This window comes from Garra rufa, chromosome 23, assembly GCF_049309525.1.
Source record: "Garra rufa chromosome 23, GarRuf1.0, whole genome shotgun sequence".
Classification (NCBI taxonomy): domain Eukaryota; kingdom Metazoa; phylum Chordata; class Actinopteri; order Cypriniformes; family Cyprinidae; genus Garra; species Garra rufa.
The window spans coordinates 38,722,914-38,746,433 of NC_133383.1; the positions used below are offsets into that span (position 1 = coordinate 38,722,914).

At 33.7% G+C, this 23,520-nt stretch overlaps 2 protein-coding genes across 2 annotated transcripts in view; both read left to right on the forward strand.

The window, feature by feature from the left end:
• Window positions 1–16,206, forward strand: part of pip5k1ba (phosphatidylinositol-4-phosphate 5-kinase, type I, beta a) — a 35,551-nt gene extending 19,345 nt beyond the window's left edge. The window contains exons 6-15 of the mRNA XM_073829423.1: window positions 1,513–1,665; window positions 1,995–2,291; window positions 2,378–2,577; window positions 8,820–8,900; window positions 9,169–9,217; window positions 9,315–9,399; window positions 9,498–9,638; window positions 12,513–12,648; window positions 15,240–15,348; window positions 15,474–16,206. Of these exons, the coding sequence (XP_073685524.1) occupies window positions 1,513–1,665; window positions 1,995–2,291; window positions 2,378–2,577; window positions 8,820–8,900; window positions 9,169–9,217; window positions 9,315–9,399; window positions 9,498–9,638; window positions 12,513–12,648; window positions 15,240–15,348; window positions 15,474–15,476 (1,254 nt within the window). The 3' untranslated portion in view covers window positions 15,477–16,206. The remainder of the gene's footprint in view (window positions 1–1,512; window positions 1,666–1,994; window positions 2,292–2,377; window positions 2,578–8,819; window positions 8,901–9,168; window positions 9,218–9,314; window positions 9,400–9,497; window positions 9,639–12,512; window positions 12,649–15,239; window positions 15,349–15,473) is intronic.
• A 2,144-nt stretch (window positions 16,207–18,350) lies between these two features.
• tjp2a (tight junction protein 2a (zona occludens 2)) overlaps window positions 18,351–23,520 on the forward strand; it is a 55,686-nt gene continuing 50,516 nt past the window's right edge. The window contains exon 1 of the mRNA XM_073829038.1: window positions 18,351–18,487. The gene's annotated coding sequence lies outside the window, so the exon portion shown is untranslated. The remainder of the gene's footprint in view (window positions 18,488–23,520) is intronic.

Consider the following 23,520-nt stretch of genomic DNA (forward strand, 5'->3'; position numbering starts at 1 on the left):
TGGTGATAAATTGGACGTGCTAATTAGCTGAATTAATGTTTCATTTGTTTATATAAATTACTTTGTAAATATGTATAATACAATTATATAATAAATATTTAATGCATACTACATATTTCAGAGAAATAATAAATAATGTAAAATAAAGTTTAGCATCCTGTAAATTATCTCAGTGCAAAGTCACAAATGGGATTATTATTCTATTATTCAATATGTATTAATATATGTGCTTTTACCATTTTATTAGCTTTTGTTAATATTTTTATTTAGTTTTATTTAGTTTTTAGTTTTATTTAGTTTTATTTAATTCATATTAATTGCAGCTGCATATAAGTTGATGCATAATAAATATTTTAAATAAATAACAAATAATGTAAAATAACATTTAGCGTCCTGTAAATTATATCTGTGCAAAGTCACAAATAGGACACAAATGATGCAATAGTGTTTTAGTATTATATTTCTCTTATGTGATATGTATTAATATATGTGATTTTTTCATTTTATTAGCTTTTGTTAATATTTCTATTAAACTTTAATAACTTTAATATCAATTTCAGTTTCATTTTAGTTTTATTAGTTTGTTTATAATTACATCTTTATTTAAATGATAATATTTATAATTATTTTTTTTATAATTATTAATATTATTAAATATTTTTACTATATTATATTTAATGTTTTCATGTAATCTTTAGCTTTTCATATATATATATATATTTTTATGTATTATTTTATTTTATAAAACATTTTTAATTTTAATTTTATTTTATACATTTGTATTAATACTAATTTATTAATATTATTATTATATATTTTAATACATTATATTTCATGTTTATATATAAATGTGAAATATAAATATATATATATATATATATATATATATATATATATATATATATATATATATATAACATTTTTATTATTTTATAAAATGTTTATTATTTTTAATAATCATTAATATTATTCAATAATTTTACTACAACATATTACATGTTTTCATGTAAGCTTTAGCTTTTCACACACACACACACACACACACACACACACACACACACACACACACACACACACATATATATATATATAAATATACATATTTTTCTCATACATGAATATATATTTTTTTAATGTATTATTTTATAAATGTTTAATTAATATATAATATATAATAATAATTTATTAATAATATTAAATATTTTAATACATTATATTTAATGTCTCATATATATATATATATATATATATATATATATAAGAAAAAATATATATATAAGAAAATATATAATTATAGCTTTATTTAAATTATTTAAAAAATATATTTTTATTTTATAAAACATTTATTATTTTTATTTTATTAAATATTTATTATTAATAATAATTCTTTATTAATATTAATAAATATTTTTAATACATTATTATTTTTATATTATCATTTAAGGTTTAGTTTTCCATATATCCGTATTTTCTGTAGAATCTGCATTAATAATGCATATTTTTCATCCGCAGTACTCTATTTGTAAAGAACCTCTGATCGAGCTGTCAAACCCCGGAGCGAGTAGTTCATGGTTTTACTTAACCAGTGATGACGAGTTTATCATAAAGACCGTGCAACACAAAGAAGCTGAATTTCTGCAGAAGCTGCTTCCAGGATACTACATGGTGAGCCACAATCACCACAATAATAAGGAAGACACTGCACTATACACTGTTATCTCAATTCAGTTACTCATAATTACGGTTCATATATCAATAGAAAAAACGACTCTGGCTAATCATTCCACAGCCCAATTACTTTACAGTTGTTTTATGGCCCTGTTTTCTGTAAAAATACAGTACAACACTACACATTACAACACTACAACACATTAAAAACACTAATATGTTAATAAATAAATTATTTTTTAAAATGTGCATAGTGTGCATAATTTAACTTTAAGCTCTTCTGTTTTTTTAGATAAAAAAAACTGATCTGTTTTTCCTGATTGCAGAATCTGAATCAGAACCCGAGGACCCTCTTACCAAAGTTTTACGGGCTGTACTGTATTCAGTGTGGCGGCGTTAATATCCGATTGGTGGTGATGAACAACGTTCTCCCTCGCTCTTTGAAAATGCACTACAAATATGACTTAAAGGGCTCCACTTATAAACGCAGAGCGTCACGAAAGGAGAGTGCCAAACCCTCCCCGACCTTTAAAGATCTGGACTTCCAGGAGATGCACGAAGGTCTTTACTTCGATGCAGACACATACAACGCCTTGATGAAAACTCTTCAGAGAGATTGTCGGGTGAGTCCTGTTGTTGATTACTGCAGAGAGCTCTTTAGTATTATAAATGGTTTATGGTTGTGATTTCCAATTGTTTTTTTTCACAGGTGCTGGAAAGCTTTAAAATCATGGACTACAGTTTGCTGCTGGGCATCCATGTCCTGGACAGGAAGAAGATGAGGGGAAGAGGCGGCATAGGGGACAGTAAGCGTCAGGGTGGGCAGAAGGTCCTGTACTCCACAGCCCGCGAGTCAATTCAAGGAGACGGCAAAGCAGCCGAGTTTCTTCCTGATGAAGATGACGACACGTGAGTAATTAGATTAATCAGAATTTAAAGACAAAAAAAGTTGTTTTGCAAACTTTCACCGAACAGCCTTTTTCCAAAATCTACCTTTCAAAGTCATGTCAGTCACTCCAAATACACTATATTGCCAAAAGTATTGGGACATCCCCTTCTAATGAACAGATCTGAGTAATTTCCATGAGTGCAAATCTTAAAGTTTAAGCATATAATGATATTCTAGGGGATTGTGTGCTTTTAATTTTATAGCAACACATTGCTACATTTGGACAGGACCCTTTTCTATTCGAACATGACAGCGCCTCTGTGTATAAGGCAAGGTTCAAAAAGATATGATTGATTCAGTCAGTGTGGAAAAACTTGACTGGTCTGCAGAATGAAAAGTCCTAATCCCAGTTGAACACCTCTGGTGTGACTTTAAATGCAGACTTCTTTGAGTCAAAAACTCATCACCAAACACCAATGATTTGTACATACACTACATGGATAAAAGTACTGGGACACATCCTTCTTTAGATCAGAAAAATACACTTACGAAACTATGGCAACAAAGGCAGAAACATAATTCATATATTTAACAATTGTATTTCCATCTCTGTTGCAACACTTTTGGAAGCATCTAAAATTAATTTACCCATATGTACAAGTCATTGGTGTTTGGGGATGATTTTTTGGCTTTAAAGGTCATTGTATGCCCATTTTATGATATGATTCTTAGCTATATGCTTCTTTAGGCTCTTAATTACTATAATAAGTCTATAATATACTTTGGTTAAAAATTCTCCATAGTAGTGTAACCTTGTCAAAATCAGCTCTGCAAAAAATCTACTCTTTTTATTGCATGGTCCCTTTAAATGCAAACGAGCTCTGTTCGCCCCGCCCCTCTCTGCTGAGGGATTACAAGCTGTAATGTTTACTTTAGCCGCGTTTAGCTGCATTTAGCCCCGTTTATTGGCGAAACTTGCCAACAAGCACATTATTAAGAAAGGCCAATTGCACAGATGCATAAAAAAACCCTTATACTCACTTCTGCTGTGGGTGAAGCTGCATCACGAATGATTCACACGAACATAGATGCATATGTAGATTGGGATCGGTGCTTTCCTTTTAAAAACAAAAGTAATGTTATTATTACATTTAACAACAGAACACCTCAATTGCTCAATTAGAGTCTTCCTCTGCACCTGAGTCACAGAATGGTGATCAGAGTCGGACTGTTTCAGCTTGGTGAGGGCGGAGCGTAAGACGCTCATGTCAATCAACTGTGTATTGTCACACTGACGAGAAGCTAAAAATGACCTGATTTTAAAAAGGGGATATTACTTTTTAAGATTAAAAAAATATCACTGGGTGGATTTTTATTATTGTAGGGTGGTTGAGTACACAAACTGCCAACACACATTAATGTTCAAACTACATGTAAAAGTTAGTTTTGCATTCGGTGACCCCTTTAAGGTCTGCATTTAAAGTCACACAAGAGGTGTTTAACTTGGATTAGGACTTTGCTTTCTGCAGACCAGTCAAGTTCTTTCACACTGACTAAATCAATAAGTTCTTTATGAACCTTGCCTTATGCACAGAGGCATTGTCATGTTAGAATAGAAAAGGGTCCTGTCCAAACTGTTGCTATAAAATTAAAAGCACACAATCAATCCCATAGAATATCATTATATGCTTAAACATTAAGATTTGTAAAAAAAAAAAAAAGCAAACAAACATACAATTGCTTGACGCCGAATTGTCGCTAATTTGAAAGTGAAAGTAAATGTGCATGCCGCTTTTACAAGCTATTTAAAAGAGAACGAACGGGAAGAAGAGAGTGAAAACACAAACTAACTAACCTGTGTTGGGCTTATTTTTTTTCACTGAAATAAATGTTTTTGTTATTACACAGAGAGTAAAGTACCAAAAAAGGTACTGTTGGGAACCGGCACCAAATTTCAGGTACCGATACCAGTTAAAATGTGAACAGTACCCAATCCTATTGGTAATAAGAACTCATTCCTCTCAAAAACACTTTGAAAATGGGCCTTCTGTGTCGGAACATCTGTTGTTTTTTTGGTCTTTATGAATCCGCCCACTGCCAGTTTAACCAATAGCATTTCAACACTCTGGGTTGCCAGTTAGTGACAAAACACTTCGTTTTGAGGTCAGCAAACTAACTCACTCAGAGATCGCAGATTCTACCCCATCTAAAAAGCTTCACCATCCATCTAAAAATCTCTAAGACCGAGGCATATTAAAGGAGTAGTTCACTTTCAGAACAAGAATTTACAGATAATGTACTCACCCCCTTGTCATCCAAGATGTTCGTATCTTTCTTTCCTCAGTCGTAAAGAAATTATGTTTTTTCAGGAAAACATTTCACGATTTCTCTCCATTTGATGGACTTTTATAGTGCCCCCAACTTCCCAACTTCCAAAATGCAGTTTAAATGCAGCTTCAAATGGCTCTAAATGATCCCAGCCAAGGAAGAAAAGTCTTATCTCACAAAACAATGGGTTATTTTCTAAAAACATTCACAATTTATATGCTTTTTAATCTCTACACAGAGTACACACAGAGCTAGACAAGACGAGCATTTGAAGTTAAAAAGTATATCAATTGTAATTATTTTTTGAAAATAAACGTTTTGCTAAATAAGACCCTTTCTTCCTCGGCTGTGATCTTTTAGAGCCCTTTGAAGCTGCATTTTGGAAGTTCAAACTCGGGGCACCATAGAAGTCCATTGTATAGAGAGAAATCCTGAAATGTTTTCCTCAAAAAACATAATTTCCTTACGACTGAAGAAAGAAATATATGAACATTTTGGATGACAAGGGGGTGAGTAAATTATCTGTAAATTTTTGTTCTGAAAGTGAGCTACTCATTTAAAACACAAATAAATCAACTCATAAACTTGAAGAGTAAGGCCCGTTGCCTTAAGTTGTCAGCTGCGCTCATTCCTTTTCCATGCCCTCAATCTGGCAACCCACATGAGAATCATGTCTGAGGAAGAGGGGGCGGGAGAAACAATATTTTAAATACTGACTGCAGTACCCCTTTTAACCACTAGCTGTCAATATCACAGTACATACTGCACCTGTAATGTTCGGTACATCAGAATTTATTCTGCAAATGCAATTCCATTTTCCATTATTTGCATTGAAGGTCCACTGAAGTGCCTTAAAACATGCAGCGTTATTCTATGTGTTGACATCATTTCAACTGAAACAAGAAGACATATACACCCATTTTTTAAATAGCCAATAGCGTTTCATTTATATATCACAGCTCGAGCCAGAGCTGTTGAGCTGTATAAAGCTGCATTTAACAGCGTATAACAGCCACAATGTCATCCATATCACATTATCTATATATAAAATACCATTCTGTGTAGAATTCAAAGCGTCAGATATGTTTTGTGGTCTGAGCTGAGTCGCACAGATGATCCACTCCATGCTTTCATCTCTGGACCGAAGCAGACTGTGTGTGCGCACTGAGGTGGGTTTGTGTGACACAAAGTGAAACCTGACTTCACTCACCTCAACGGAAAGCATATTTACACTCTCTAAATCATCCCCTATCCCCTATATAGTGCCATTTACCATACAGAAAATACAAATTCTGTGAACAAGTGACCGATTTCAGCCACAGCTTCAGCATCTATTTATATGTAGGCGTGGACACTTCGGATTCTAGAGAGCATTTGATTAGACAGGTTTGATGAGAAGCTGAAATGCAGGGTGCTTGTATCTTTTAAAGGAACACCCCACTTTTTTTGGAAATAGGCTCATTCTCCAACTCCCCCCGAGTTAATAAGTTGAGTTTTACCGTTTTGAAATCCATTCAGCCGTTCTCCTGTTCTGGCGATATCACTTTTAGCATAGCTTAGCATAGATCATTGAATCCTATGAGACCAATATAGCATCACGTTCAAAAATGACCAACGAGTTTCGATATTTGTCCTATTTAAAGGAACAATATGTAGGATTATGGCCAAAACTGGTACTGCAATCACTTTCAAAATACTGTAGAACGGTGTATCCCCCCTGACTCGAGGTTGCCAGCTAAGCTGCAGGATTCCGCAGGACTGTAGGCTGCTACAAGGAGCTTCCAATGGCAAGTGACGAGTCCTACACAATAAGTTTTTTTCTTCTGTTACTTATGTTTATGCTTCACGAGAGATGTTTTGCGAAGTAATTAGGCGATTAGCCAAATATTTCGTAAAGATGCACTGTAATACCACATTTCAGTCGGAACATAGATTGTTTTCATACCCTGCTAGTGGTGCGATATAAAGCTTTTTATGAGCGCATTTAGGAAGGGCGACCATGGAAAAGCCACTGTGTACGGCAGCACGGGGCTTTTAGCCTATACCAACAAACATGGTAGAATATAGCATCCAAAAGTCGAGGGTCAATTCCTTCTTTCATTCATTTTTACCGAGGTAACGTTAGGCTACTCAATACGTCTCAGTTACGTTTCACATTGCCATAATCGACGTGCTAATGTTGTTTTCCTCGGTGTTTCAGCATAATGACAGAGAAACAGGCTCTGATAATGCATTGATAATGTTAGCAATGACGACTCGCTGTTTCTATTTTCCAAACGATTCCTCACCTTTTCAATTCAATGACCCCACCTCCTCCATATGCGCTACGTTACTTTGCACGAACATATATACCTTTGTTCGACTGTCGTGAATATTTGAAATGTCGATTTACATTAAGTACAAGTAAGTTAGCCAAACATAGATGAATCTTACCTGTCCAGGAGAAAATTAGCAACGTTGGCATCTGTCTTCAAATTCGTCTCTGTTTTCAGCCATCTCCATCTGTCAAAGGCATGTCCTATACAAATCCTTGTTTTATTTCGGACTTTATCATGACGTTCTTCGGATTCATAACGAGGTCTTTTAGGTTTCGTAACTTTATACATTTTTTTTCCGACTCGTTCTTAGCAGCAGCTGTAACTAACTAGAGCAGACCTGGCAACCCGTCTCACGAAACTCTACTGACTTCGTAATTGGTGCATAGCTGGAGGGTGGAGCCTCAGACCAAAACACAAAATGACAACAATAACATCAGTTGAGGGCTGCAACTTGCACTTTTAAATGACAATATCCTGGCCGGACCACTGTTGTCAGTGATATAAGTATTTGAAATGAACATGATTTCTTAATGTCTAGTGACATGTCAGGGCCATTTTATGATTAACTGACATAAATTTCTTACATATTGTTCCTTTAAAACTTGACTCTTCTGTAGTTATATTGTGTACTTTGAAATTGTGACCGAACTTCAGGCGCTGCGTGATATTGCTCCGCCTGCTGTGTCCATGTTACAGCAGCAAACTTCCTTGACTATTACGCCGGAATGGAAGTGTAGTTCCTAATCTTATCGGCCTAGAAAATTGCATCTTTACATTTTCCGCCGGTCTTAGTACGCAATATAACTACTGATATGTCAAGTTTTAAACAGGACAAATATTGAAACTCGTTGGTTATTTTTGAATGCAATGCTATTGGTCTCATAGGATTCAATGATCTATGCTAAGCTATGCTAAAAGTAATATCGCCAGAACAGGAGAACGGCTGAATGGGTTTCAAAACGGTAAAACTCAACTTATTAACTCGGGGGGAGTTGGAGAATGAGCCTATTTCCAAAAAAAGTGGAGTGTTACTTTAAATGCGAATTTTGTCATTGTTTTGGAGCACACTAGCCTACAGGTAACATTAAAGCTAACATATTCATACTAAAAGCCCAAAAAAACAAGTCAAAAACCACCTCAAGCGAGCACAAAAATGTGCAAATTAAGGATTTTTTTTTGTAAATTATGGATTTCCATTGCGATACTTCAAAATGCACAAAAAAAAACAGGGTGATGGAAACAGCTACTATTACAGAAGATTTCTGTTTCAAATAATTTTGTCAAACAATTTTGAAAATAAAAATGTATTACAGTTTCCACAAAAATATGAGGCAGCGAATCTGTTTTCAACATTGATTGTAATCAGAAATCCTGTTCTTGAGCATCAAATCAGAATATTAGAATGATTTCTGAAGGAACATGTCTCACTAAAGACTGGAGTAATCCCAGAAATTACATTTTAAAATATATTCAAATAAAAAACTGTTCCTTTAAATTATAATACCATTTCACAGTTTTACATACCATATATCAAAGTCTTCCCATATATGCATTCAAGTACATTTTATGACTGAGCTTGGATTGAGTTTTGAAATAATCATGTGTTTTTGTTCTAGATTGGGTGGCATCCCTGCTAAACACAAAGACGAGAAGTTGCTGATCTTTCTGGGGATCATTGATATCCTGCAGTCCTACAGGTATGAATCACCTGGCAAAAGACATTGACATTTGACATAGTTATTATTGTTATTTTTTACTTTGGCATGTTTATTATTGTTGTTCATTGCTCCTGATGTGTGGTGACCTTGAGTCAAAGGTGCCTTAAATAAAATGCATTATTATTATGAGTAACCTTATTGTAAAGTGTCATTATTATGATTATAAAAGATGAGCGTAATCAATGAAGTATTCATTAAAAGATGGCTTAAATATTAAATATCAAACATTTCTATCTTTTATATACAGATTTATAAAGAAGGTTGAACACTCATGGAAAGCTCTTGTGTATGATGGTGTATGTATTTTCTCTTTTTTACTGAAATATTCTTTTCTTATATGCTTCTATTTGCATTTTATAATGATTTATGGCTCTTTGCTGTTTTGCATTGTAGGACACAGTATCTGTCCACAGACCTAATTTCTATGCTGACAGATTCCTGAAGTTCATGGGCACCACAGTATTTAAAAAGATTCATCGTAAGTTGAATGCTTTATTATTTGCAGTGGAATTCAGGTTAAATGAATATAATCATTTGAAATCCTCTTCACTGTTTTCCTTCTTACGTTTATTTTAGCTCTCCGTGGTGCGTCCTCGAGAAGAAAGAAAAACTCTATCCAGCAAGGCAGGTCGGCCTCACAGGAATTTCTGTCGACTGTGAAAGAAGAGAGTCAAGAAGAGAGAAGGGCGCAAAGCCTCGAAAACCTCGATGATACAGGTACTTACTGAGAACTACTAATACACACTTTAAAAATCATGTTTTTATTCAAGGAACAGTTCAATTAGTTCAATTTGAATTTTGTCATTGTTTATTAACCCTCATATCATTTCAAACTTGCAGAATTTTCATTATTGATTAAACTAAAATTGAAAATGGATCTATCTTTGTTGAAATAAGACTGTTTCATCGCTTAATTGTATTAAGTGTGCACTTGTAGTGTACTTTAAATCTTTAAACTTGCAGATAATATAATATTAATGAAATAAAAGTCACTTAAGTGTACTTCGAGAGACCATTTCTAGACACTTTTAAGTGGAATTTTAAAAAGTGCACTTTGTAATACATTTTCATTAAAATAAATCATTTGTAAATAATCTTTTGTTGCTCTTTAAAGAAATACACTTTTTTGGTGTGTTGACTATGATGTGTTACTAACATAGTAAAGCACATCTAAAGTGCTTGATTATAAATTTAACTGTAGTGTGTTTTTTAAATTCAATTTCAATTTAAGTTAATGTATTTTAAAAGTTTTTTAACAGTAGGATTTTTTGTTTTTAAAGAAGTCTCTTTTGCTCACGAAGCCTGCATTTATTTGATCTAAAGAACAGCAAAACAGTAGAATTTAGAAACATTTTTACTATTTAAAATAACTGTTTTCTATGTGAATATTAATTTTATAATAATATTCAAATGTAATTTATTCCTGTGATCAAAGCAAAATTTTCAGCATCATTACTGCAGTCTTCAGTGTCACATAATCCTTCAGAAATCATTCTGATATGCTGATTTGCTGTTTTCATTAAACATATATTATCAATATTTGAAACTTTAATGAATAGAAAGATCAGAAAATCAGCATTGAAATACAAGTACAAATAAAAGCATTTGTTACTTTATACACTATACAATTTAAAAGCTTGAAGTATAATTTTTATAATTTGAAGTATAATCAGTATAATAATTAGAAATTAATACTTTTATCAGTGCGGTAAAAGTACTACAATTTATTATACTAGTAATTGTATAATAAATCAAAAAGCAAGCCGTCTTGAAAAAACTAGGGAGTTGAAATGGCAGCCAGTGATTGATCCTCTGCTGCCCTCTTCTGGTTATACAGGTTATTTCATATCATTTTCATCTTAAAAATAAAAAATACTTTTTTCCCATGTTGTTTTTATAAATGAAAAGTAAATCTTTGAAGTGAATTTTATTGCACAGCTGCTATGAAGGCAAGTTACTTATTATCAAGAATACGATTAAGATGCATTAAGATGTATACCTAACGTTGGCCTAAAAATATTATGAAAGTGTTTCGCTGTCAGCATTTTAATGTACAAGCTTGCAGGTACTCTCCTGGGATTACCAGGCTCAGCATGTAAATTATATGTTTTAAAAATATATATAACTGAATGTTTCATCCGCTATTATTATTTACGATGTTGCAATTATTATTTATCTCAGTTTCTGATAAGAACGAGGCAGTGGAGGAGTCTCAAGAGTGTCCACCAGTAGCGGCCGGCCCATAGGGGGCGCTGGGGCACCGCCCTCCCTGATAAGAGCTAAAAATGTAAAATATATTTTTACAAATTAAGTTTTTAAATTCGATTTTACCCACCAGTATGTGGCTACATGCGATATGAATAACATATATAACATTTCCCACCTAGTGAAATTTATTCACCAGTGAATTTCCACAGACAGATTTGTATCGTTTCTGTCATGGGGCGCTGAGAAAAAGCACCCCTGCAGTGCAGCCAAATAGCCAGTCATGTGCTGTTGCTAGGGAAAATTAATAAATATGCGGCCAATCAGTCTCTCTGAATTTTATGGTTTTGGGGCGCTGAAAATTCTGCCCCAAGCAGCAGAAAATACGGCGAGATTTAAAGTTTTTTTCTTTTGAGGCGCGGTCAATCAGAGAAATTATTTAACGAGCGAAGAGCAGTTTCCACCAAATTCGGTGAGATCAATGCAGTTTAACTCGATCATAGGGGTACAGGCACAATGGTTTGTGTAGATTATGCAGTAACACAATAGATGTCTTTATTCAAGTAAATTGTGTTTATGTTAGTATTATTATAAGCACAATAAAAAAAAAAAAAATATATATATATATATATATATATATATATAGTGTTCCTTCTTTAATTGGACATACATTCAGTTATGTCTAACAACTTGACAAATATATAGTCAATACCATTATAATTAGGTTAAGAAAATTACTGGTCTATAAGCATTTAGGATTTACATAATTAAATATTTAGTAGTTTTTGCATAACAGTTACTTATTATATTGGACTATATTAAACTTTATGAAAATGAATTTATATGCAATGTTTTACTACAAATCAATTTAATTTGACTTTGTCTTTAAACTGAGATCTATCCTGTGGCTCCCTCGTGTGGTTAACATTATTAGTATGGCCTTCATCTCTGAATCACATTAATATAAGTGGCTAATATTTTTTTAATGATTACAAATGTTTAATTATTACTTTACTGATAATACACCCAAACTCAAATTCACAGATTCAGTATCTTATTTCATGCTTCAGTCCTGCTGCCTGCATTAACAGTGTGATTCATTTTTTGGTGCGCCCCCCTAAAATTTTTTAGCACCAGCCGCCACTGGTGTCCACCTATATTTAGCACATACAAAATTAGCTTCAACGGAAGTTTATGAGCTGGCTTATCATTATGCGGAAGTTCTAAAGAATGCTCTGTGCATATGGTCAATTGCATTTAATATAAACTTATTCTGCAATAAGAACTATTTTTAAAATATGCTCACATGTACTTTTGTTTCACAAGGGATATCATTCAATAACCTATTTTTACATCATTTCTTCCAACGCTGCTTCTTTTTGACAGAAATACACTCCTCTCAGAAACCTGATGTCATTCCAAGCTCCACCAGACTCAACCCAGCGATTTCAGCAGCCACTATATCATCCGCTTCCTCTCTAGATGATGTGAGGCTTGAACCGCAAACAGATTCAGAAAACAGGTATTTACGCATTAACACACACTTTCCCATCACACAGACGCATTACTTCTCCTAAAAAGGTCTTTGTGAACGTCCATATTTCTTCACAGAGCTTCCTCTTAAATCTAAACACAATATGATTGACACATACAGTCAAGCCCGAAATTATTCATACCCCGGGCAAATTCTGACTTAAAGTTACTTTTATCCAACCAGCGAGTTTTTATTTTAATTTTTTTGACCGGAAACGACACAGGCTTCTCCTAGAAGATAATAAGACGATTTACAAGAGGCATCTTTGTGGAAAAAAATTATTACTCATCTTTTATTTAATTTGAACAAAAAGTGGCATGTCCATAATTATTCGTACCCTTCTCAATAATCAATAGAAAAGGCTTTATTGGTTATTACAGCAAACAAATGCTTCCTATAATTGCTGACCAGCTTTTTGCATGTCTCCACTGGTATTTTTGCCCGTTCATCTTTAGTGATGAGCTCCAACTCTTTCAGGTTGGAGGGTCTCCTTGCCATCACCCTGATCTTTAGCTCCCTCCACAGATTCTCAATTGGATTTAAGTCAGGACTCTGGCTGGGCCACTGCAAAACGTTAATGTTTTTTGTCTGCTAACCATTTCTTCACCACTTTTGCTGTGTGTTTTGGGTGGTTGTCGTGCTGAAATGTCCACTGGTGCCCAAGGCCAAGTTTCTCTGCAGACTGCCTGATGTTGTTGTTGATCATTTTGATGTATTTGCTCCTTTTTCATGGTGCTGTTTACTGTGATTTGGTTCACTGAAAAACACCCCCAAAACATTAGGTTCCCATCACCATGTTTGACAGTGGGGATGGTGTTCTTAGGGTTGAAGGCTTCTCCTTTTTTACGCCAAATGAAGGCTACATCATTGTGGCCAAGCAATTAAATTTTTGTTTCATCTGACCTTAAAACAGAAGACCAGAAGACCTTCTTCTCTGTCCAGATGAGCATTTGCAAAGGCCAAGCGAACTTTTGTGTGCCTTATCTGGAGAAGTGGTGTCCTCCTTAGTCTGCACCCAGTGGTGTTCAGTGTCTGTTGGACTGTCTGCCTTTAGATGTGGCCACCAGCAGAGCCCAGATTCATCAGGATGGCCTTGGTGGTGATCCTTGGATTCTTTTTTACTTTTTTTTTTCCTCACTATCCTCCTGGCCAGCACAGGTGTCACTTTTGGCTTCCGACCAGGTCCTCTGAGATTTTTCACAGTGCGGAACGTCTTGTATTTTTTAATAACACTTTGCACTGTAGCCACTGGAGCTTCAAAACATTTAGATATGGTCTTATAGCCCTTTCCTGACTTGTGAACAGCCACTAGGGATGTCACAATACTCAATATAATATCGAACCGTTCGGTACGACATCCACGGTTCAATACGCGCTTGTGAATTGCGGTTTTTCGGTTCTGAATCTAAATATCTTCCTTCCTTTTATTTCTCTTGGAATTTGCTGTATGTTTGCCCAGGATTTCATGTGCTGAAATGAGAAACGCTCCCCCTCTTAAATTTGAAAAAAATAACGCAACACGCAGAGTATCTTCCATTCTAATGACATGCAATGATAAGCCTTTCTAAACCTGTTGTCCAACAAAAGTTATAAAGACGATAAATTCTATACTCATATTCAATGTATGTTGATTAGCAATGGCTTATGAAAATACCCGAGATGGTTTGAAGAACACAGATAAACCATATATTATTGCAGACGAGTGTTTATTGTCCTTATATTTCATCATTCAAAACGTTTACCGTTATATCTTGTTTTTAATAAGTTACAGCAATAGCGATGCTTTTATCCATATTAGAGAAGCTGGAACGGAACGTTATTAGCGCTACTTCTTTGATGCATATGTGTTTTCTTTTTTTGCACAAGTGCGCCCTCTGGCATCCAGTATGAATGAAACCCATTCTATTTTGCGTAAAAATCTAAAAAATGATACCTCTCTCAAAAGAAAAATTAAGCAGACACATACTAAACCACACTTTATCTAGTGTGCAGATGTTTACAGGAGTATTTTTTTAATTTGTTCCTAAAAAAACCACACTGAAGTGACAGGATATCAGAACCGAACCGAACCAAAAAAACGTGGTTAAAAACCGTGGTACGTATTGATCCGTGGACTAACTGTATTGTTGCATCCCTAGCAGCCACAATGCGCAGCCGGAGGTCCTCAGTGAGCTCCTTTGTCTTAGCCATGACTGTCCACAAACCAACAGCAGAGAGCTTCTGTTTTTCACCTGTTGAGCTGATTAAAACAGCTGTTCCCAATGAATCAGAGTAATTAGGATGCTTTAGAACAGCTTGGACTATTTGGAATGGTATAGAACTTTGGATTTTCCCATAGACTGTGACAGTTTGCAAAGGGTATGAATCATTTTGGACATGCCACTTTTTGTTCAAATGTAAATTAAAGCTGAGAAATATTTTTTTCCCACAATGATGCCTCTTGTACATCATCTTATTATCTTTTGGGAGAAGCCTGTGTCAAAAAAAAAAACTTGCTGGTTGAATAACAGTAACTAAATAATTTCGGTCTTGACTGTACCTTCTTGTTTAACTGATGTCACTGTGTTTTTTGTAATCAGAGATGATTGTAGGACTTCCAGCTCAACTCTTGCAATGGAGGATAACACTCTTCCTGCTTCAGGCAACTCATTGCCAGGCACACCCGAGTCTGGTCTGGACGTTTACTTGGTTAGTATATACTGACGTTGGTTCTCACCAAATGACACACGATCTGAAGTTCCCCTGGAACTCAAACTCTTTTGTGTTATTTGCTCTAGATCCGTTTTTGTGGCTCATATTGTTTTCTTTTTTAGTGATGCATGAGGCCATCTGAAGTGGACCAGATCATCCAAACATCTATAAGACTGAGAAAAGGTGGACATGCTGTTTCACACACCACAACTTTGCACAAGGATATCTCTAGCTGCTAATAAACCTGGATTGAGAAAGGCCTTATGTTTGAGCGATTGCCACACTATAATACTGCAGTGCCTTACACTGTCTGTGCACTTTGTACCTACTTGCAAGCACAAGTTTGTTGTATAATTATAGTTACACTCCCATTAGACCAGTGTGCTGTAAGCGTCTTGTAAACGCACTGGTTGGTGTGCATCTTAAAGGTGTGATACCTGATTATAGCATGTGTCATACAAAGAAATAGATTTATTATATCATAATCATGGTATAATTGTGAGCACTCCTGACTTGTATTATGTGAGTAATGATTTCATTCATCTGATCATTACAGTACAGTGACTAGGACCAGAAGTTAGTAACATTGGCAGTAGTGAACAGGGATTGAATGTTATGTTTGGTCATGTGATTTTGACGCACAATCAGCATAATGTAATGACAGGGAGGCGGGTGGGGCGTTATAAATGGTAATGTTACTTTATGTAAAGATTTAGATGTTCAAAAACGTAAATCTTTAAAAACTTTTTATAAAATGTATTTAAATTTAAATGTATTTTGATTAGAGTAATATATGAATTAAATGTGCTTTTATGTAGAATGTCTGCTATTATGCTATTAAATGCTGTATCCTCACAGGAACGCTTCTACTTTTTCTATACATAAGCATCGTGTGAATGCATAGCAATCAATGTAATTTTTATTGTAAGTTATTTTAATGTTTATTCATGATTATTAAACATAAATTAAGATTGCAGTTATAATGTGTCTCACTGAGTGTTTTAACTGCTTGCAATATTCGTCTACAATCCACTAGGGGGTGTTTTGGAGTAGTTTGTCTTAGTAGAACAAATGATCTTTGATTGTTGTAGTATTTGATTTTTTAAATACACTACTAGTCAAAAGTTTCTGAACAGTAACATTTTTAATGTCTCTTCTGCTCACAAAACCTGCATTTATTTGATCAGAAGTACAGCAAATTCAGTAATATTGTGAAATATTTTACTTTTTTTTTGAATACACTATAAAATTTAATTTATTCCTGTGATCAAATCTATATTTTCAGTATCATTACTCCAGTCTTCAGTGTCACATGATCCTTCAGAAATCATTCTAATATGCTGTTTTTCTGTTCAAGAAACATTTTGTATTGTTATTATTATCAATATTTAAAACCGTTTACACTTTTTCAGGATTCTTTGATGAATAGAAAGTTCCAAAGTAGTACACTATACCATTTAAAAGCTCTTTTATTTATTTATTCATTTATTTATTTATTTTATAATAACGAATACTTTAATTTAGCAAGGATGCTTTATATTTATCAAAAGTGATGAGACAAAAGGTTGCTATTTCAGATAAATGCTGTTTTTCTCAACTTTCTATTCATCAAAGAAACCTGAAAAACATTTACTTAGCTGTTTTCAACATAATGATAATAATAAATATTTGTTGAGCAGCAAATCAGAATATTAGAATGATTTCTGAAGGATCATGTGTCTGGAGTAATGATGCTAAAAAATCAGCTTTGAAATCACAGAAATAAATTACATTTTAAAATATATTCAAATAGAAAAGTTATTTTAAATAGTAAAAATATTTCAAAATCTTTACCATTTTAAATAAATGTAGGCTTGGTGAGGAGAAGAGCCTTCTTTAAAAAAAAAAACTAAAAATCTTACTGTTCAAAAACTTTTGACTGGTAGTGTATAGTAATGTAAAGATTCAAACCAATATATTATATAAATTATATATTGTATTACATATGATTTTTTTTATTACAAGGAGATGAAGGCGCTCTTAAGGGATAATATGGATATTTGTGGTCTTAAACCCGAGAAAAAATTGTATTAGAATAATAATGTTGATTCGAGCAACACAATTCATCTGAAAACATTTAAAAATATAAGGAGCAGTAAGATATTTTAAAGATATTTGAAGTGATTTTAACTACACATTTATGACCCTGAACCACAAAACCAAAAGTAGCACAGGTATAATTTGTAGAAATAGCCACAAATTCATTGTATTGGTCAAAATGATTGCCAAAAATCATTAGAATATTAAGTAAAGATCATGTTCCATGAAGATATTTTATAAATTTCCTACCATAAATATATCCAAACTTAATTTTTGATAGTATTATGCATTGCTAAGAACTTGAGTTGGACAACTTTAAAGGCGATTTTCTCAATATTTTTTTTTTTTTTTTTTTTTTTGCACCATCAGATTGCAGATTTTCAAATAGCTGTATCTCAGCCAAATATTGTCCTATCCTAACAAACTATACATCAATGGCTTATGTATTCAGCTTTCAGATGATGTATAAATCATCTGAAAAAAAAAATGGACCCTTATTACTTGGTGTTGTGGTCATATTTATTCACAGTTTCCTCTTTTGCACAGTTTTTGTTTTTCCCTTTCAGCATTTCCTAAAATCACAGTGTAGCCTGAAAATCATAATAAAATACTTAATGTTATAATGGAATATAATTAACATAAATCATCTTTAAAAAATGTAACACTACATTTTATATTCTCACCCTCATGATAAAAGGATTTCCTACAAGATTGACCATTTCAAAAAATAAAAAAGCATAGCCACGACACAATACTTTTAAATCATCAGACTCTAAAGATGATTCATATGGAGGTATAAGCGGTATGATTTAATCCCTTGGCCAGACATATGCGCACAGGTATGAACGGCGCGGTCACGTGATTGGGAATGCGCCGTGTGGACTCACCTGCGCGTTCATGGACACGCCCATACCTGGAAGATTCAGGAAATCTGGGATTGTACACAGACTCGAGTTGTTCAGTCTTTCATATTGAGTGTCCAGACGCATATAGATCACACCAAACCCTGTGTGTTTCTGTCAGACTTCATGGATCTTCAGTATCGGCCTCTCTAAAGGTAACGTTAAGCGCTTTCACTCTGGAGGAGTTTTGTTGTTTTTGTCGCGTTTCCCGGTTTGCTGGTTTCGGTTGTCTATTGTTTAGAGGAGGAGGAGGCGGATTGAAACTTCAACGGCATATGAACACAAAATTCTGCTTTTAGGTATTGTACACATTAATGTGAACTTTAGTACAGACTTGTATTTGATTTCGTCAGTTGGTGTGCATTTGTCAGCGTGTTTCAGGCCTCCAGTGTGTCATTGTAAGGCACTGTTCACTGTCCTGCATGTTTCTCACGAAACTTTAGTGATTTCCCCTCACGCGGAGTTTCATGTCATGACACTGCAGTGTTGAGACATGACTTACTTTACACCTTTCTTTGTAAACTAATCTATTTTAATATTAAACGATTGTGAACTGTTGAAAAAGGTGTATACAAAGTTTTTCAACCATTGGGAGCTAGTAGTAGTTTCGCTAATTTTGACCATTTTCTAACCACAAAAAACTGCTTAACATTTAAAATGTATCTGCCTAATCTAACTGAACATGTGAGGGGGAAACATAGGAAATGATATCATAAAGGGGACACCTGAAGACCCTCATGACTCTGAAGTCACTAAATCTAATGAAATATCAGTCCTTAATTTTCAAAATATAAACTTTACGATCTAATTGTGTGCCTATCTACAGGTTAAAAGTTTAAGGTGAGACACTGCAGGTGAATAGGGTAAAAATATTAACTAATAAGTATCACCTTACTTGCCCAGGTAAGTAATTACATTGATAATTGCAAACATTTTTTGTATTACAAGTTTTCAAAAAATGTTAGGTTTAAATATGCAAATGAGGCAGTATTTAATTAAATATGCGCTAATGTGCATACATTTCTAGTAAAAAAATCTAAACACTGGAAGTCAGTTTTAAAATACTTGTTTATTATTATTTATTTTTTTTACATATTAGAGTCAAATGTTTTTACAAAGGGAATTTTGGGTATCTCATTTTGTCATTCTATAAATCAGAAAAAACTTAGAACAGACAGAAAACAATGTTTGTTTGTTTTTACCATTTTTGGGGAATAAAATGTATAAAATAAAGCAAATTATATATGAACAAATCCCTCTGTAAAAACCTTCAGGATATGGACAGGAATAAAAATGTAAAGTTTGGTGTGTGTAAGTGCTACTGAAGTGGAGATTTCTGGCTTTTGAGAAGACGGCCTTTAAAAGTATTGTAATTGAAATCTATTGACACAAATAGATAAAGTGCTATAAAAGAAACATTTAACAGTGTCTTTTTGGTGTTTTCTTTCTACTAGTCTGAAAAAACACTTTATGAAACACCAAAAAGCCCAAAATCTCAAACTTGACAAGTGCATGAAAAAACTGTGATTTTGCCTGCAGTGTCTCCCCTTAAAAATACAGTAAAAGCTAATATTTTGAAACCATTATAGTAGTTTCACATAATTTTGACTATTTTCTAACAATAGAAAAATGAACTGTTTAACATTTAAATTTATCTGCCAAATTTATCAAAACCAGATAAAAAAACATATAACAGAAAATTCATTAAGAGGACCCATGAAAACCCTCATGACTCCATCAAAGTCACTAAATCTTGTAAAATATCAGATTTTAATGTTTAAAATATAAACTTTATAAGAGTTATCTGTTTATCGACTTACACCACAGGTCTAAAGTTTTAAAATAATATCGTTTTTAAAATGTTTTTGAGTAAATGTTTAAAAATACACAAAACACTAATATTTTGGAATATTATTACAATTTTCAATAACTGTTTTATGTTTGAATATATTTAAATTTATTCCTGTGATGCAAAGCTGACTTTTTGTGTCAGCTTTGATTTTTCAGAAATCATTCATATATGCCGATTTGCTAATAATGCTTGGGTAATTAAGATTTACAGTCTTGCAAAAGATTTCTGTTTCAAAGAATTTCTATTCATCAAAGAATCCTCAAAAATTATAGCAGTTTAAAAATATTAAGTAGGAAAAACAACATTTTCAATATTGATAATGTGTGAGCCTGGACAAAACCAATCACAAGGGTCTATTTATTTAAATTAATAAATAAGCTTTCCATTGATGTATGGTTTGTTAGGATAGGACAATATCTGGCTGAGATACAACTATTTGAAAATCTAGAATCAGAGGGTGCAAAAAAAAATATTTTTGAGTAAATCACCTTTAAAGTTGTCCAAATGAAGTTCTTTGCCATGCATATTACTAAACAAAAATTAAGTTTGATATATTTATGGTATGAAACTTAATCATTATCCTAATGATTTTTGGCATAAAAAATCATTTTGACCCATACAATGTATTTTTGGCTATTGCTACAAATATGCCCATGCTACTTAAGTCTGGTTTTGTGGTCCAGGGTCACATATAAGAATTATTATTAATAATTGCACACTAATAAAAGCGGATACAATTACCCACTCTTTATAGTCAGTATAAAATGAGTTGTAGTGTATTTTAAATTTAAAAAAATGCTGCTTTGCTGAGCAAAAGATAAAATCTAAATTATTACAAACTCTGAACTGTAATTAAATTTTATTTGGTAGTATATGAAACATAAATCTGCAGTCAGTGCCACACCTCTAGTGTCCTACTGTAATTCTGTTATTCGTCATGTCCAGGTGTGGAATGTGATGGACTCATAGTTTTGTACAGTGACTCAGTTACTCACATGAGGACAGAAATGGACAAATGACGTCACTGTTTTCCTTTCAGTGCTGCTGGGTGGACAAATAAACCTAGAATAACACTAACCTTTTCATGCATCATCAAAGTCTTTTATTTTTGAGAGGCTGGACCCTCATTTTACTCTGACACAGTCCTTAAAGACTTAAAGCCATATGTGCAGTTTAGTCAAACCCATAACAATTTGAAACAAACAGCTTTATATCATGAGTTATTATCACAGGGTTATACATGCGCTTACTCAGTGATGCTGTCTGGGGTGTGATTGAAATATAACATGATTTATTTGATGATTGAATATACATCTGTCAGTGTGTGGCAGTACATATGTGCATTGCATAATATAGACGTTGAATCTGCATGAGCCGAACACATGAGAGGGACTGCGGCTTACACTGCCACGCTCCGCTTACGTAAAGGCATTAAAAGACTTGGACAATAGTCGAAATGCATAAGAATGCACCAAATTCTTTACCTGTGAATTTCTGTCATTTACACAAGGTTTATAACATAACATAACATAATATCATTTGTCTACATGCAATATGAGCCTGTAGAAGCAGTAGACTAAAAATAGTGAGCAGAAATCACTTTTGTTACATCTGCTTTCATAATGCATTTGAGTTCCTAATCCACAAGCTGACTTTAGGGATTTTCTGAACTTTATGCTGTAAAATTCATTAGATTAGTGTTCTTAGAGAAATCTAAGTATGCTCTGACAAGCCTGGCAAAAGTTTTGGTATCTTAAAAAAAATAATGTGAGCGGTTATGTGAATTTGTTATTTAATGTGTCTGCCTTGTCGTATTCTAGGAAAACTATTTCTATTTAATGTTTCTCGGGCATATTTCAGAAGGTGTTCAAGTTTGGACTGAGTCTGGCATGCCTGAGCAGCTTTTACTTTGTGTCAGAGTGGAGGACAAAGTTCAGTTGTTCATGTAGGTCAACAGTTTGGAAGTGCACAATGCAGTATCAGCAGGATATGGCTACTGTACTGGTGCATTTATTAGTGGTGCTTTGTAAAGACTATTGTTCCTGTTGTATTTTGAACAAACCCTCATCCTTAGTAATACTAAGCGTTTGGAGTGAAATTTGCTCTGCATGAATGACACATTAAAGGGATTGTCCTGGCAAAAATAATAGTTTAGTCATTATTTATTCACCATGTTGTTGTTACAAACCTGCATGACTTTCTCTCTTCTGTGGAACATATGAGCAATATGTGAGTATGCGTTTATACAACAGTTCAACGGCACGAATGTGTAAATGCATAAACAAAATAACAACAGAGTGTCTTCAAAAGCTCTCTTTTGTGCAGAACTACTTCCTTCTGCCGTCGATTCAAATCTAAAGTTGACAATTTCACATTCGCGTTGAAACATTAGTTTGAATGTCTGCTTAGGAAAGCGGAAAGCGTTATCTTTGTCGTAACATTAATATCCTTTCACCTGTTAAGGGTGATTTCTGAAGATATGTCTATTTTTGATCATGGATGATTAAAATGTCTCCACAATCTGCTTTTGAAAAAATATCGTAGTATCGTGCTACAGTGTGTCTCCGTCTTAATATACTCCACAACATGACATAGATCAGGGTTCGTACGGTCATGAAAAACCTGGAAAAGTCATGGAATTTTAAAATGGCAATTTCCAGGCCTGGAAAAGTTTTGGAAAATTAAATTAACCCACAAAGTTTTGGAAAAGTCATGGAAATTTGTTTCACCATCTCTGTATATTAGAATATTGCTGATAATTTTGTTTAAATTCCAGTTAACGAGCGCACAAACGGTCACGTGATCGGTCGCGCGGGGTAATAGTCTATGGGGGTAACGGCGACTATCAGTTTTGTATCAAATGTAAGGCCATAAAAGTTATAAATATTTAAAATAGTAAAAAAAAGTCTTGATTATAATTTAAGAGGTCTTACAGTTGGGGACGGAAAGACGATCGCGATAGGGTTGGATAAATCTTCAAAAAGGCAATGATGTCATTGAATAAATATGTGCACTGCAAGTTTCAAAGTCAAAACGCTGCACGGATGTCTATATATGAATGTATCTGAAGGGAACCGACTGTCCTCAGAAACGTGTTGCATGTTCATTTCTTGTCTGACAAAACAGCGTAAATGCTGATTTGTGTACAGCCGTTACTAGGGAAACTAATATTTCAGCGCTCCTAAAGCGCCCCCTAGTGACAAAGAATTATTTTTATTTCCATTATTTTTTCCCCCAGGTTTTTATGGTCAAATTATTGCAATTATCTATATATCTTATATATCTTTTATATATTTATATATATATATATATATATATATATATATATATATATAT